The 17,223-nt window shown below is 46.8% G+C and overlaps 1 protein-coding gene across 1 annotated transcript in view; it reads right to left on the bottom strand.

The window, feature by feature from the left end:
- The window catches only part of LOC311199131 (sphingosine-1-phosphate transporter SPNS2-like), a gene marked incomplete at both ends in the record, with an annotated part of 116,208 nt that extends 99,400 nt beyond the window's left edge, over window positions 1-16,808 (bottom strand). Inside the window, one exon of the mRNA XM_084273176.1 lies at window positions 16,514-16,808. Coding sequence (XP_084129302.1) covers window positions 16,514-16,808 — 295 coding nt within the window. The remainder of the gene's footprint in view (window positions 1-16,513) is intronic.
- Between the last annotated feature and the right edge of the window lie 415 nt (window positions 16,809-17,223).

Here is a 17,223-nt window from a genome sequence, read left to right on the forward strand (position 1 = left end):
TACTGTGAAGTGATCTCATTGAGTTTAATGTGGGTTTCCATGCAAAAAACAGCTCATGTTTTGAAAGGAGCTTTATTCCCCTTTAAGGTAATGAGTAGGATGCAAACATAGGGTTATTATGATGCTATCCTTTCTAATTTCACAGAATCAAAGCAGGGATAATAACGGTCACCCTCAATGGCTGAGGGCTGCCAGCAGTAGACACCCCTCCTACACGTGAGGAAAGGCCGGTGAAGGAACTTGTGCATACAGGTATGGCACACAGGGCAACCCACCTGCTGAGCTGAGCTCCCTTCTCCTGACAGCTGCTGCTGTTACTTGTCTGCACAGATCACTGCAGGACAGAGCCCTTCACCGCAATTCCCAACTGTGAGTGGAAATAGTACACAGCACATAACCAAAAAGCCTCCCCCAAGCATTTGAGACTTCAGAAGCATCCATGACTACTGCAGTAAGCACCAAAACTCTACTAAAATCTAGAGGTGAAGAGAAAAGTAAAAATAGATGGAGCCTAAAGTAGCTTTGCACTTCAAGACCGACCTCCACCCACAGGTTAGGTTACATCCTAAGCCCCTGAAGATCTGAATAGCTCAGTTAATTGCATTTACTTGTCATGTCTTCCAACTTGAGAAATCCACACTAAGGCATACTAAGTACAGGAACAGTTAAAACAACAGCAAGTGATGCCCAGAGGATAAAATTCATGTAAAAAGCAAACAACAAAGAATATGTTTTTATTTCTCAGGGCTCCTAAAAAAACCCAAAACAAACAACAACAAAAAACCACCAAGATGAAACCCAACTTAAATGATGAAAACCAGATGAAAGCGCAGCTCAGATCCATCTCTCCCTTCAGCATTTGTGTTTCCAGACTCCATAATAAATTATATATTCTTTCAGTTTACTGAATAACAATTAAACACATGGCCTAAACTGAGAGACTAGGTGCTAGCTGAAACTCAAAGCACATAGCTGGGGATTTCAGACCAGCCAAAGACTTCCAGCAACACAGAATCATAGAATCCCAGACTGGTCTGGGTTGGAAAGGGACCCCAAGGGTCACAGAGATCGAACCCCCCTGCCACAGGCAGGGACACCAACCCCCAGGCCTGGAGCTACACAAGGTTGCCCAGGGCCCCATCCAACCTGACCTGGAACAGCCCCAGGGATGGGGCACCCACCCCCTCTCTGGGCAGCCCCTTCCAGCCCCTCAACACTCTCTCTGGAAAGAAATTAGGGCCCCAGCTCTGGACACAGGACTCCAGCTGGGGCCTCAGGAGGGCAGAGCAGAGAGGGACAATCCCCTCCCTGTCCCATCTGACCCTTCTGCTCGCTGACACAAGCTAAAGCACAGAGTAGGTTATTTGGGAGATCCTTGCGGGTTTGCACAGCAAACACCTCAGAATGTTTCCTGCAGCAGCTCTCAATCTCACATTTTGAAGAGAACACCCTCATTCTCCAGCACATCCTTTTGCTGGGTGGTTACACTGCTGCTGAAGAACACGAACTTCTCTGCAGCCAAGGTGGAACCCAAGTGTCTTCTTTACACACTGCGCAGGCACCTCCTGCCCCTGCTCATCCCCACCGCCTTCTCAGGGCCTTACTACAACACAAGACAGCCTCTCAGTCCTTCCTGAGAGGCAAGCATCTCCACCAAGATTAACCAGAAAAAGACCATGCTGAGGAGTTGAAAACATGCAAAACTCCAGCCCAGAAAGGAGCTGCCAGTGGTCAGAATTTCTAAGGGGCAAAATTACAGCATATGGGAATTACAGATCTGCAGAGAAACCGGCATTTTGGGAGGAATTCAAGTCACCAGAAGCGACAAATTAGGCCCACAAGGCTAACAGAATTAGACACAGCCTCCTCTCTATTTTTAAGCACTGGTCTTTTTTTTTAAGGTTTTGTATTTGTTGTATTGTTTAAGTTTCCCTGAAACTGGGGCTGAGAGCAACTGTTTAGGAATGGAGTTTCCCCATAAGTTACTCTCATGATTACCTTAGGTGGTGTGAAATGATGCCGTGCCTGTACAAAGAGGTTTGGGCAATTTAACAGCAACAGAGTTGCTCTGCAAGCACAAATCTTAGCAGAAACATGAAGTTCCCATAATGTTTGCAAACATGCCCCTTGACAGGAGGCTGACAGCTGTAAGGTTTGTGTTTTAATTTATTTTTGGTTTAAGTTTGCCTTGAATTCTTCAGTTTGCTCTCCAGCTGGGGCCACTGCTAGAGGCCAAAGGCAACTCTTTCCCAGTTGTGGGGTCTCCATCTCTGGAGATATTCCAGCCCTGTCTGGACGCCGCCCTGTGCAATATGAGCTGGGGAGCTGCTTTGGCAGGGGGGTTGGACCCCAGGAGCTCTCCAGGTCCCTTCCAACCCCTGTGACTCTGATTCTGTAATTTCTATCCCCTTCCACACAATAAAGCCACACAACACTATCTTTAAAACCATGTCTGTTCATTTAGATAATTACTCTAACAGTCAGTCTAAGCACCACCTCTCAGCCCCCTTCTCCAAAGGAGAAACCTCAGCCCAGAGGAGGTGGAGGAAGCGGCTCATCTGCTGCAGACAATGCTCGGAAAGGCAAGGTGAACATTCCTTCCCAAAGCAGGATTCATATTCTCACCCGAGCACAAAGAAAGGTTTCATATTTCATATTTTTTCCATTGTTTGAGCTTGTACCTAAGTAACTACATTTAGCAATCACCAACGGGAGATATTTAGCAGCTAAAGAGATTAATGTTTTTAACCACAGGCTGCACCCTCTTCAATTCCACCAACATCTTCCATCCCTTCCCTGGGTGCAGTTACCTTGCTAATAGCCATCACTGAGATGTGCAACATCCATTGGGCAAATGAAAACTTCCCCAAAAATCATCCACAGTGAGGGGCCTGCAGCAATGAAACCCACAGGGAACTAAATGCCACTTTTTGCTGCTTACTGCAAGCAGGGCTCTTGAAAAGCTCCACTGCACTAAGCTGTCTCAACAATTCTCAGTCCTAGAAAGAGAACAGGTACACAATCTGCATAGAACCAAACAATTCTAGATTGAAACAAATGAATACTTTGAAGTGTAAGATATGTAAATGACATGGCTTCATGAAACAAGGAAATACCCTGTAGGTACCAATGCAGAAACAGTTTTCAAATTTTCCTCATTGAAAAAGTGTTAGTTTGAGTCTAAGAGGTTCATGAAACAGTGAAAAGCACAAGGGAAGGAGCTGTGCTGGCACATCTTACAGCCCCACAGCCATTTCCCACTCAAGTGCTGCTGCACCTCACTCCTACCCCAAGCGCAGCTGCTGATGCAGGTGTTGGGCACACAGGGTCCTGCATGGGGAAGAGCCCCCCAGAGAAGGCACAATGCCCAGAAGAGCTGAATGGAAACAGCTAAGAGAGGCTTTACCAACCTGCAGTGGTGTTCAAATAGAGATCTGCAAATGTTTCACAAGCAACTGCTGCTGTCTTCAGCGACCCTGCATCCTTACACAGTTATCACTTGACATCAATGGCTGGTGATTTGGGTTGCTGCCTTTATGTGTTTAACAGAAGCCTCATCACACTGTGCTTTCTAGCTTTCATTACATGCACTGAAAGCACTCTTCAACCGGACCCTGTAAAAGTATAATGCAGAGTATTTATGGACAAAGACAAGCTTTAGAAGACTGGCAAGGAATTAAGTGTCGTTAAAGCTACTGAGATAGAAGGAACAGGGCACACTTATCAGCACAGGCTGCTGGCACACGAGGTCACAGCAGCAGCCAGCAGCGGCAGGTGCAAATGATGAAATCTGTGGGCAAATCCTAGAGGGACAGCTTTGGAACAGAGGAGCTCTTCTCCACTGGGGCTGGGGCCACTGTTTAATTTGATTATGCACCAATCAGAGGCTGAGGGAGGGAGACAAGGAAAGGAAAAGAGTGAGGACCCTCTACGCACCCATTCGGAGCTTAAAGAGCGCGTGCAGCTGCAGCCTTGGCCCCAAGGGTTCTGAACAGTGGTCCACAGCAAAATTACAGGGGGAATCAGACAGCTGACATGGCATGATCCTTTGGTAGACAAAAATTACTTGCTTTCCCCTCAGCAAACCACATGCCACATAGCAATTTGGACTGGGAAGATGGTATCCCAGATTTAAAGGGACACTAATCTGTTACATGCATCAGAGAGCAGGAGAGCCTGGTATCTGCATGTGAAGATGCACACAGATTGACCCCACATCTAGAACACTCCCAGATATTATACACTTTTTCAGCTTGCTACCAACACTTTTACTACCTGGCTTTTTAAATGCTGCCAAGAGACTCTATTCTAACCATAACTTGTAAGCTAAAAGTCCTCCAAGTGTGCTCCTGCCTCCCTCTCACCCTGAGATCCTACAGAAGCACCCTGGAACTGTTTCTTTAAAAGACAGGACAATTCAGCCTATAAAGTATTCTGGGAAAAAAAAAACAAACCTAAAACCCATCAGCATCTAGGATCAGGTCTTCCACACTAAGCCTAAGAACATTGCTAAAAAAGAAAATTACTCTTGCTGAGATGTTTAGGTATGATTTCTTTTTAAACCTACCTTAAAATTGTCATGACACTACCTACCTGAGTCTAAATTATACTTTCATAATTATATGTATTAATATCTAAAGTGTGCAATTATAAAAGAGCAGGTATACTTCAGAAACACCATCCTTACAAACCTATTTTTAAATAAAAACTTCCTGCATGACTAATTTCTGTATTTTAGGTCTCCTGTCTTTACAACTCAGGATTAGCCAAGGCAACTGGAGTCCACACGTTCCAATGGAAGCCGCAAACAGTGATCTGTTATGTCAGTGGCACTGATTAAAAAAAATAAAAGAAAAAGCTATCTTTACTTCTTCAGAACAACAAAAAACCCCACCCTGAAAACAGTGGGAAAACTGCTGCTAATAATTTTTCCTCTTACCAGCTTCTTTCACTGAAGCCAAACTCCTGCAAGCAAGAAGGTTTAAGCATTTCTTTTAATCTACCAAGGAAACGGGAGCACTGGGAAACATGGTGTTTGGCCAGCCAAAAATGCAACTATTGAAGTTTCAAAACACCAATCAGATCATTGATTTAGATCTCCTACCTAGTGATGCCCACCCCACGACTGATCCTCCCTGCTGTTTTGGGGCAGTCTCTACCCCAGAGGCTGAACGTCCATGACCACCCAGACCAACCAAACTCCCCCACTGCTGGGCTTGTTCTGTAGTTACAAATACTTACTACAGACAGCAATCACATAGCAAATCTCTCCCACTTAAATTTGAAGCACTTTGTACTTCAGCTGGACAACTTGTGGCGTGAATAAAATGAAACATCAGGTTACAAAGTCCAGTAGTTCCTAAATGGTGATGAATGTATTTCCCATTCGTAGAGAAAATGTGGGAAGAGGGTATAATACTACTTGATTAAATATTTAAATGGAGGCTAAACCTCAATTCAGATTGATTTCCATGTTCTTACAGACAGAAACCTCTACCCAGCCACTCATAGAACTTGGGTTTTTATTAAAAAATTAACTCCATGGCTAATTTATTCTTGAGTGGCTTCCAGCAGTGCAGGTGTTTAGATGTGTGCTTGTGAGACAAAGGTAAGGTTGCGACAGCGCGCAGAGTTTGACATTTACACCACTATGTATTTCTGAACATAATATGACTACTGAGGTATTACTAATTTTGAGTCACTTCCAAATGAGAAGGACATTTAACAAGAACAATGACATGCAGAGCAAACGGGATTTACCTCCCTTGTCTTCAGCTACTGTTGTAACCCCTCTCAATCAGGTCCAAAATCCTGGTGATTCTGGTACTTGTTCGTAGCTTGAAGTACACCAACTGCACCTTGAGTAGCTGCCAAGAACAGACCCTTGTATCACGCACATCTTGACACACCTTGGAGGACAAAGGTATTTTTAACTACACTTGGAGAAGCGTTTGAGGATCCAGGAGTTTTAGGGGAAGATGGCATGAGTCAGGCCCCGCCTGCAGTGTTGTGTCCAGTGCTGGGCTCCCTGGGAGAAAAGAGACAGGGATGTCCTGGAGAGAGTCCAGAGGAGGCTACGGAGATGATGAAGGGCCTGGAGCATCTCCCCTCTAGCAGCAGGGACAGGGAGGGGATTGTCCCTCTCTGCTCTGCCCTCCTGAGGCCCCAGCTGGAGTCCTGTGGCCAGAGCTGGGGCCCCAATACAAGAAAGATGGGGAACTGGCGGAGAGAGTTCAGAGGAGCCACAAAGATGCTCAGAGGGCTGGAGCAGCTCCCCTACGGAGAGAGGCTGAGGGAGCTGGCCTGGTTCAGCCTGGAGAAGATTTAGGAAGGAAATCGCTGGAGACGAGACCCTAAATTTTAGCAGTTCTACCCTGCTACAATGAAGTAGGCTAAAGTAGCAAAAATCAGGTGTATTGCTTATTCAGCATTTCTGTACAGTTCAAAGTGCACCAGGGAGCCAGCAAGCACACAGCACTACGTGCTGGGGAAGAACTGGAAATGGCTTGCAAGCACCCAGCAACTGCATACATATAAACAGGAGATTAAATGAACAGAGAGGTAAATGAAATAAAGTTGGTTATTCCCTCGACAGCTGAGAAATGCTGCTGGGGAGAAAGGCAAGGAGGAAAGGGCAAAAGATTCACTCACTGTGCTGAATACTACCCGGTGACTGCCAGAATTGGCACCTTTTGTTTTGACCAGCAAGTCAAGGCTTTTCATTGGGGATTGTGTAATTGTTTATGCAGTCTGTATGCAAGCATAAATAAAAAACCCAAAGAAAACAAGCAAAAACCCGTCAGGATTCTTCTCATTTAGAAAAAATAAAAATAAAAATCTCCCTTGCCTTAATACCAGCTGGCAGCAACACACACTTCTCAGTGCTCCAAACAACCATCTCTTGACTGATCACCAGAACCTCGGGAGTTGTACTTTTTTTTTTTATGCTAAACTACATTTCACAGATTCACAGAATCCCAGGGGTTGGAAGGGACCTGGAGAGCTCATGGGGTCCAACCCCCCTGCCAAAGCAGCTCCCCAGCTCATATCGCACAGGGCGGCGTCCAGACAGGGCTGGAATATCTCCAGACATGGAGACTCCACACCCCCCTGGGCAGCCTGTCCCAGGGCTCTGACACCCTCACTAGGGAAAAGTTCTTCCTGTGCTCTAACTTGCAGCCATTGCCCCTTGTCCTGTCCCCACAGAGCACTGAAAAGGGGCTGCCCATTTCACCCTGCATCCCATCCTTCAGATATTTATCAGCATTAAGAAGGTCCCCCCTTAGTCTTCTTCTCTCCAGGCTGAACAGCCCCAGCTCCCTCAGCCTTTCCTCAGAGGGGAGATGCTCCAGGCCCTTCATCACCTTAATACCCCTCCTCTGGACTCAACACATTCTTGTTACACTCAAAAAAATCAATGACTATAAACTGGCATCTTTGTACTTTGCTCGTCTTATTATAGGAAGAACACCACAGAGAGATCAATGTCGGTCCTTACAAGCGTCTGGTACCAGGTACCTTGCTTGGTACTTCCAAGTTACAAAGTGCAAACAGGGAAAAAAAGTCTCCTCTCCCAATGCTTTCACATTCCATTGCTTTCTGTTCTCCTCTTCCCTGTCAGAGAAGGAACTAATATATCCAAGACTCAAACTGACAGCTCCTGATCAGCTCAATCAGAGCACTGTAGCTGTCAGTCAGTCACCTGTGGCCCTCGGGTATTTTGTTTCCTGAATATATAAAAGATTGCTATCCTGAAAGTTACTCAGCACTTCTGGCTGCTAGACAGAAATAACAAGACTACTGTAAATGTTTAATCATTAGTTTAGCTGCAGCATTTGAGGTCTAACAGCTTAACACGTGGACACATGCAATAACCAGGTTTTATGAGGCACACCAGTGCATTAGAAAATATTTTTCCTTCTTGCAGTCTGTTTCCTAACTTACACAGTCAGCACTTATTAACACTGTTGCAATTCCCTACTTATTATTATTATTTACTACCAACAGTATGCCTGGAACTGCACAAAATTAGTCCCTGCCCCACAGTTCTTAAGCAGCCCAGGTTCAGTGTCCCATAACCAGCATTTCACACACCAACCTGCTGAATTGCTAAATCTTGGAGAGCAGTGTAACTTGCTCAGCTGATATTGCATCAAATTAAATAATAACTCATGCTGCTCAGGATAGCCAAGCCACCGTGGGTCTACCTGGGATAAAGCTTACCAGCACAAGCTTGTTGGAGAAAACCACTCAACATTAAAGGCAATATGAAAAGGAAAATCCAGTCAATGAAAATGTTAAAATCCTTTCATATCAGCTCATTTTTAGGTGAAGAGTCTCACTGAAGAGGTGTACAGCAAGAGCACACAGTGGTTTGCAGGCTCTCCATACTGTTCACCTGGTAGCAGAACTGCTGAAGTCACTATACATATATATACACACACACCCCCCCGCCAAAACACAAAGTGCCCAAGGTTGCCACTACCACACAGGCTCAAACCATGAAATACAGAGGTGACAGAGGGAAAGAAGTGAAAAATTGGAGCTCAGCAACAGGGCAAGACACCCTCCCCCTCCCAAAATCTACACAGCTCTGCTGCATACTGTCCCGAAGGATCACTTCTCTAAGTGAGGATATGCAGAGAGAGCATCACTCATAGGACAGCCAGATGAATCCCATTAACCTCCAGGCAGGTTGAATTCAAGCCCTGGAGGCTTCACATGGACACAAGCCCTGCTGTCTCTGCTGTTTCACCCACTCTTGTTTCCCCCTTGCCAAGAACACAGGGCTCATTCTGAGACAATGACACGTTTCCCATCTGAATGAAGAAAATGGGAAGCTGTGAAACAAATAATTAACTGCGTTCTGTTATTTACATAATTATTGGCAGAAGCCTGAACAAGGAGTAAAATGGATTAGTACAGTTTTGGTTCAGTGCAGCCTTAACATAAAAAGCCATCATCACATGCCAAGGCTGAAGGGATTTTCATTCCAGCCTGTGGTTCTCATCCTGTCAGCCAAGCTCCAAGCTGCTCCTGCAGCTCTTCTCTGGCTTTCCCTCTGCTGTTCTCTTCAGCCACTGCAGTTACTGGCCACCAACATAGAAAAGGTAATAAAAAGAAAAAAAAAAGCCTGGAGAAGATAATGTTTTTCACTGGCAATATAACCCTGGTATTTTCCTATTCCTGGTATTTTTCTATTCCTGAAGCCTGGATTAATGGCTGGCAAGGCACAGAGCTGAGGTTTTTCTCCTGTATTTCTTCCCCTTCTCTTCAGCTAGAATTGCTCTACAACTTTAGTTGTGGTACAAGAGTTCTGGAAAATGAGGATTGATTGGTATTCCTTCAAAAACAGAAGTACAGAAGAGGTGGGAGCAGCTACATCACTCCCCCCACATGCTGCAGTACTGGCAGAAGAGCTTCAGGCATTACCCTGTCACTTACTGAGAGAGAACACTGTGGTTCCCAGCCACGTTTTGCGTGGAGGCTTTCAGGAAACTCACAGCATCCTCAAGAGTGGAAAGATATCACCAGAGAGTCCTGAACAACTCATCCCTGGGCCTTCCCAAGGCAACCTTCAGCCACTCCTGGCTAGCAGTAAGTCGGTCCAAAGGAATGACCAGTCCACATCCCTTCAGCCATCCAGCATCCCTCACCTTCTCACTTTGCTGGTTATTTATACTGCTGTGAAAGCAGCAGCACGGAAATCCATGTTCCCTCCCTCACCCTTCCTTTCCCCACGGAAATAGCTGGGTCACCTAAAGACAGAAACACCCACAAAACAACAATGAAAACAGATGTGTCAAAAAAAGGAAAAAAATATGTATGAGATGCCTGTGCATGATGATGATGATACTGTGCATGTCCACTCTGAGGACTCACCCAGCCTATGAATAGTGCAGGGAACTATTTTAATAGCCTCAAACTCAAAGGGAGGTTCAGAACTAAGAGTTTGCACCTGTCTCAAGTTTGCTTATTGACTTTCAGTCCAAGAATTTTAGACCAGTTCACCATAAATAAAATATTTAAGAGAGGTCCATGCCAAATTCAGTACCTAAACTTCTCTGGAACCCATTCAGGAGTTGTTCATCCCACTCAGACACCTCTGTGCTCTGAGCCCAATCCCACTTTGCTCAACTCCCATTAACTTCCATGGCTTGCAAGCTCTTCACTGGTCCTTTTTACAACTCATTTTGGACATACATTATTTTTTTTTCTTGAACACTCATCACCCTCCATCCACAGCACCCATTTCCATAAATCTCTCTCAACCAGCAGAATGTCACCCTCCATCATCCATTTAATCTTCATGCTTTCTCCTGCAATGCTTACCACATTTGGTAGATGTCATCTGTAGACACTTGCTGAGAGCTACTGTTATCTTCCCCCCCCATCCCTCCTCAGCCTTTGGTTATGCTGCCTACCAAATAAACCATATCTGCTAATTTCCTAGGGCCCCTTACACTAACCAATACTGGCTCACCTCCTTCAGACTCCTCCATCCACAGCCAACAGCTCTGATGCTGACCGTCCTGCTCTACTGGCACAGCCTCACCTCGAGTCCTGGGTGCAGTTTTGGGTGCCACAGTACAAAAGGGAGACAAAACTATTGGAGAGTGTCCTGTGAAAGGCAATGAGGATGGGGAAGGGTCTGGAGAAGACTTATGAAGAGAGGCTGAAGTCCCTTGGTTTGTTCAGCCTGAAGAGCAGCAAGCTGAGGGGAGAGAGACCTCATGGTGGTCTGTAGCCATAGCTGCCTAATGGGCAGCTAATTTGCTTCTGGTGTACAGCCCACCAGAAGAATAAATGTGTAATGAGTAGGAGCAACTAAAACCAAGCTGACTGATGGAGTTTAACCCTGTGGCAGCTTGGTGTGGTGTTTGAAAAGTCCTGAAGGAATGATTACAGAATTCCCACACTTTTGACCAGAGGAGCCTTGCTGCACAGCTTCTAATTGTGACAGTCTCAGAGATCAAGGGACTAGTAAGATCACCACATTATTCTTAAGAACACACTCAGTATTTATGAGGATCTTTACTCCATGTAGTAAAGACCATATTCACTGACTGTGATGATTTGGATGCTTTGGGGGTAAAATTAATCAACATGCGTGAAAGAGGATCTCAAAGTCAAACAGGAAAATCTGCACATAATAACAAAGATAGTTACTATCTGGCAAACCTACATCACAAGGAAGAAAAATACTATGATTAAACATAATAAGACTTCACTTGCAATGTAGAATATTCAGGAACAAATCCTGCCAACTCACACTGGACCCAGCAAACAGGAAGACAGCTGGTATGCAATACAGCCCATCACCCAGGGAAAACACAGTGCTCAGAACAAGATCACAGAATCATAGAATCCAGACTGGTCTGGGTTGGAAGGGACCCCAAGGATCAGAGAATTCCAACCCCCCTGCCACAGGCAGGGACACCAACCTCCAGGCCTGGAGCTACACAAGGTTGCCCAGGGCCCCAGCCAACCTGGCCTTGAACACCTCCAGGCACAGGGCACCCACCCCCTCTCTGGGCAGCCTGTTCCAGCCCCTCACCACTCTCTCTGCAAAGAACTTCCCCCTAAGATCCAATTTCAACCTTCCCTCCTTCAGCTTCACTCCATCCCCCTTGTCCTGCCAGTCTCTGCCCTTTGAACAAGCTGATTGCCCTCCTGTTCCTCTGCTCCCTTCAGGGACTGGAAGGCTGCAATGAGGTCTGAGTTTTGAGCCAGTAACAAGTATCTATTGTCCAAGCAAAACATTGTCAACTCTCTGCAATTTCTTCTGTGTGAACTGGTAGCACTGCTGGGTCAAGTAGGTTCTGTCAATATTTTTCTCAAATATTACGCAGCATTACAGCCCCTCCATGGCTGGTTGAGACATTCCTAGGTTGAGATTAGCTCAACAAGAGGGGAAAAAACCCCTGCCACTTAATGGTTTCCTCCCTGAAACTATAAGCACAGAGCATATTCATGTTACAGTGAGGATAAGGGGTTCTCCTTACCACATAACCCACATGAGATCTCAGACTGCATAAAGATCATTCAGCATGACACATGCTATGAGGTAATATATTGCTGTCACAAATGTGAGATCACAAGTTTAAAAAGAAAACTAAGGCTGTTTTGCCTTATAAACTCTTGAATGTCTTTACACTTGAGAGTTAGTGTTGAACCTTTCCTCACCCTTCAGTTAGAGCTTGTACTGCATAGTTCTAAACTTGACATTCAACTTTCAGCAATCATTTGCATGCATGTATCTTCAAAGAATGGCATTTGATTTGCAACTATGTGTTGTAATGAGAGGCTAATTAACACAAATATGGTTATTAGCAAGTTACAGACATTTACAGGACAAAAACAGCCGACCAAAGCCTATGGCATACTGTGTCACTGGGATAGAGAACTCAAGGATGGGCCAATACCTGCCAAGACTTTGGCACTAACTACATTACCACAGGCAAATTGCCGACACTCCACAACTCTGCTTCCCCTTCTGTAGTGGGATAGTAAGACTCATTGACTTTGCTGGGTAGTTCTCCAGCTTAATTAAATCATTACCTTTAAATTAGAGGCACTACAGAAATGCCAGGAAGTAGCATCTGAATTAGAAGGTGGAGGTGACACCCTAATTAAGCAAGACTATTTTCATCGTCAACAGCAAGCTCTGCAAAAGGTCACCCATCCATGGCATCATTGTGAAACCGCATTCCAAGCTTCTGAAGGGTAGGATGACTTTTCCCCAAAGTTCATCAAGGAAAAGGTATGTCCCAGCATCACCAGATGGCCCAAATGCTGCAGTTTCACAGGTCATCTATAATCCTTCCATTCCTGCTGTTTTCCATTTCCCATACTCTGCTTTCCTAACAGCAGCAGCAGATCATGGCTCTTGAAAGAATGCTTTTTCCACAGGCAACTGTTTTCTCAGTATGATCAAAGACCTATTAAGAAAATTGCAGGAGGATCATTTCGTTTCAAGTCAGTAATGGTGAGCACAGAGGTTTCAATCTTTTCTTCAGAAGAGCCACAAGAGAGGCACTCCCACTTTTTGTCTGGGACAGCTTCTCCCAAACAGCATTATATTTTAACATCCCTTGTACATGCTGGAAATTTCCCACTCTATAAACACAAGGACACTGCATGGGCTTGTTAAATTATCAAAAGAAATTTATTCTTAAACCATAAGAAGCAGCCCAGTCCTCAGCAAAGACCCAGTTTCATCAGGTATCCTCCCAAAAGAGCTGCAGCTTATCTTCACACTGTGTTATGTCCTGTATCTCAGCAACTGCGCTCCAGTTCTGACACGGAACATCCCAGATACCAAAAGGCACAGCCCATCCTAAGTTCATTTAGCCCATACTGGGAAGTAATTAAATCAAATCTAGGGAAACTGGCAGCCCTGTTTGCACCTGAAAAAAAACATACTAGCTGAGAACTACTCATTGGACACAGTGTCTTTGTATCCAGAATATAAACACTAAGAAATACCACATTTGCTGTTTAATTTTTAGCAATGCAAAAAGCATTTGCTTTTTACTTTTAGGAGCAAGATATGTTACAGGAGAGGCCACCCCAGTTCATTCTATCACATGAGATATCCTTGTGTTGACTGGATACCTAGCTTCTGTATGGTTATGTTAGAAACTAGTGGAAGACACCCAGGTAATTACATTTGCAACAAAGAACTCTTAAATATATAGATGCTTAAATATATACTTGTGTATACTTTATATACACACACACTTGTTGGGTTTTTTTTTGTTATACTTGCATTTGTGACCAGGAAGACCAAAATGATTGCAAACAAGTTTTCAAGACAGACAGAAGATACACTGGTAGCACTGTGCCCATATAACTGGATTCTTCATTTACTTATGCCTGTCTGTCAGCTGTCTACTAATGGCTTTTGACTCTACTGACCCGCTTTTGACTAAATTTGACAGCAGGAAGAAGTCCCAAAGCTCCCAACACTTCCATCTGAAAACAAAATGGTTGGGTAGAGACAAGAGGAGGAAGGTTAATGCCAAAGGTCAACTCTTCTTTGACGTTAGAGAACCCACAGGAGGGATCACCCTAGAGACACAGAAACCCTCAAGAACCAGTTGGTGTGGGTATTGCTGCTCTTCTCCAATACTTATTTCAAATAGAGCTGGAACCAGAAATTAATTCCAGTTCTCAGAAGAGTTCATTGGCCTTAGGCAGATCATAACTTCTGATGATACTTCCCCTGCCATAACATGGCTAGTATTAAATTCCCTTATTATGCTGCTGCAACAGTTTTTAAGTGTACTTTGAACACCCAAAGAGTTGTATTCATTAATTATTACCTGTCTTGAAACATCAGGTGAATATTCAATGTCCTAGCTTGATGCATATATGAGCACATGTCACATAAGCATGTGGTATCCACACACTTAAGAGCAAAGTTGGAGAAAACTTTTATTATAAAAGTTACTTCTGAGCTCAAAAAAAAATCCTTTTTATTACCAAAAGTCTACTATAAGAGCGGATTTAAACAATTCCTTGTTTTGGATTAGCACTTTATTAAAAGGCCTGCTTCAAAAACAAATACTGGTTCACAGAAGACAGAAAGGTCATGCAAAATGGGATTCTGTCCCCCAAGGACACTCTGATGCCTGAGATCTTAACGCTTTGCTACCAAGCTGAAAGCTTGCAGTGAAGATGCACAAGGCACTTACTGCACACTGCAAAACCAGAGCTTACTCCAGAGACAGTGGCAGTCACAGCACTGGGACTGGCCATACTATATCACAGCAGGCAGGCATTTTTATCCTCTGCTTGGTCAGGCACTTCCCAGAAATGAAGATGCTTCTCCCTACCTTTGCCAGAGCATCCCATACCTTCTGTTCTCACAGGCAGAAAAGTCAAGATGACAAAGGTCTTGCTGGAAGTACCAGAGCAAATAGGTGAACAAGAAAGTGGTTTTTAAAAATGAGATGTAGGATAGCTTCCTGAAAAGGAAACTTTCCACACATTAAAGGAAAATAGTGCTTTGTGGTAAAACTTTCTGCTGGAGAGATTCCTGTTTGAGGGTGAGGGTGTAACCTGCAGTTTTCTTCACTAATAACCAATCTCCTACCTTTAAGCTTCCTCCTACAGCATGACTACCAACCGAGCGCTCTATACTTCCCAACACCAGCCTTTACATTTCCCGAAGGAGCAAACCCTGTCTAAATATACCAATAACAAAGCCCTAATCATGCCAGCTGAATTTTTGTTCTAACCCTCCCCCATCTCCCTACCCCAGACAAAACAAAGCCAACCTGGCCAACTTTATTCCGACACCTAGATTTATGTCCCTGGCATTCTACGGCTGCCCTACAAACACACATTACTTTGATGCACTATAAACAAATACCTGATTTGTTTAACACCACACCGAGCCCTGGTGATTACAATATGTATATGCACGGAGCAGGATTTATACATGCATGAAGCCCTTTACAAGCTCTGAAGATAAAACTATCAGTATTGCCAAACACGGAATATGTATTACGTTTTAATTACGTGAGACAGTTTAATATCAACAAGCCTCCTTCACTTCTAATTAGCAAAAGTTCGGTAATCACCATCTTCCCTGCTGTTATTGCCTGACAAGAATACATAAGGAGTCGCCCCCGGGGACCGTGCAGTAAACATCCTGACACGCTTGTTTCGGAGCCCAGCTCCGGCGTAGTAGTAGTAACCGCTGAGGCACACAGAGTCTTTCCCATCCGTCGGGGAGTGCGTGATTGGGGAGTGTTTACCCCCCGAAAGCAGGCGCCCTGCGAAGTGCGCTGCAGCTGCCGTGCGGCGCCTCCCGCCCAGCGCCAACTACCAGGCAGCTCTGCAGGGAAGGGACCCTCCTTGGCCAAGGGCTGAGGGGAGGGCAGGCTGCCTGCACCGGGCTGGAGGGGAGTCCGCAGGAACAAAGCGGAGGTGATCGGTTTCAATGAGACAGTCACCCAGGGAAACAAAACTGATGGCGGCGTCCTTATCTTTCCCCCGTTCCGCAGCGGAGTCTTTTATCCGGCAGCGACTGCACCTGTCAACCTACAGCATCCACACCAGAGACCGGCGACGCTTCTCCCGTCAGCCCGCAAAGATCACCCGAGTGTCCCCCTCACCCCCACCCCGTCCCTGCCAGCCCTGCCCGGCGGCGGCCCTTCCCCTGCAGCCCCCCCAGCACTCACCCCGCTGCCGCGCCGCGACAAACAAAGGACGCCTCCTTCTATTTGGGGTAAAATTCAGACAAACTAGCGAACAATACCAGAGGGTCTGCACAATGGGCACCAGCCGCAGCCGGCCACGCCGCAGCCCCACCGCCGACTCACCCCGGCTCGGGCGCGGCCAACCGGAGCCCCCCCCCCCCCACCCGCGACGGCCCTACCGGGCGAGCAGCAGTGGCGACGGAGGCGGCCGCACCGTGCCCGGGCAAAGCGGTAGGGGACGCCTCCCGCCGCAGCGGGCCCAGGCTCCCCTCGCGGGGAGGGACGCCGAGGGATGCCCTCACCTGCCACCGTGTACCGGTCCAGGTAGTTGAGCACGTTGCCCACGCTGAGGATGCCGGCGGCCGCCACCCGGGCCCGACCGAGGCTCGGCGCCTTGTGGCGGGCGGCCGGGCGCTCGGGGTGCTTGCCGGCCGCCGGGGGGTTCATCCTGCCCGACAGGGTCTGCACCTCGCCCTCGGCGCCCCGGCCGCAGCAGCCCCGCTCGCCGTCCTCCTCCTCTTCCTCGTCGCCGGCTCGGAGCCGCCCGCCGCAGCCCGGGCTGCTGCCGGAGGAACCGTCGCTTTCCAGGCACATCATGGGCTGCAAGAGGCAACCACGGAGCGCAGGAGCCCGCGCGAAGTAGCCACCGCCGCCGCGCCCTCAGCGCCGCATCCCGCGGCCGCCCCAGCCCTCCTGCCCGCGGGACCGGTCGCCGCCGCCGCCTGTGACAGCTGCTGGGGGGCGGTGCCCGGCGCAGGCTCCGCTCCTCCCTCCTTCCCGCCTCAGTGGCCGCGCGCAGCTTCGCGCGCCTGGCGCCCCCCTGGGCGGGAAAGGGTGTGCTCAGGCCGCCTTAGGGGCTGAGGGGTGCTGAGGGGGAGGCTCGTCCCTCAGCGCTGCCGGCGGGCGGCTGTCAGAGCTGCTTTGCGGGGAGTAGGACGCGGTGAGCGGTAGAACGCTTTGCTGGTGTGAAAAAATCAAAACCAAGCCACACCAGAGCAAAGCCGCAGTCGCG

Source organism: Gallinula chloropus (genome assembly GCF_964237585.1).
Source record: "Gallinula chloropus genome assembly, chromosome: 19".
NCBI lineage: Eukaryota > Metazoa > Chordata > Aves > Gruiformes > Rallidae > Gallinula > Gallinula chloropus.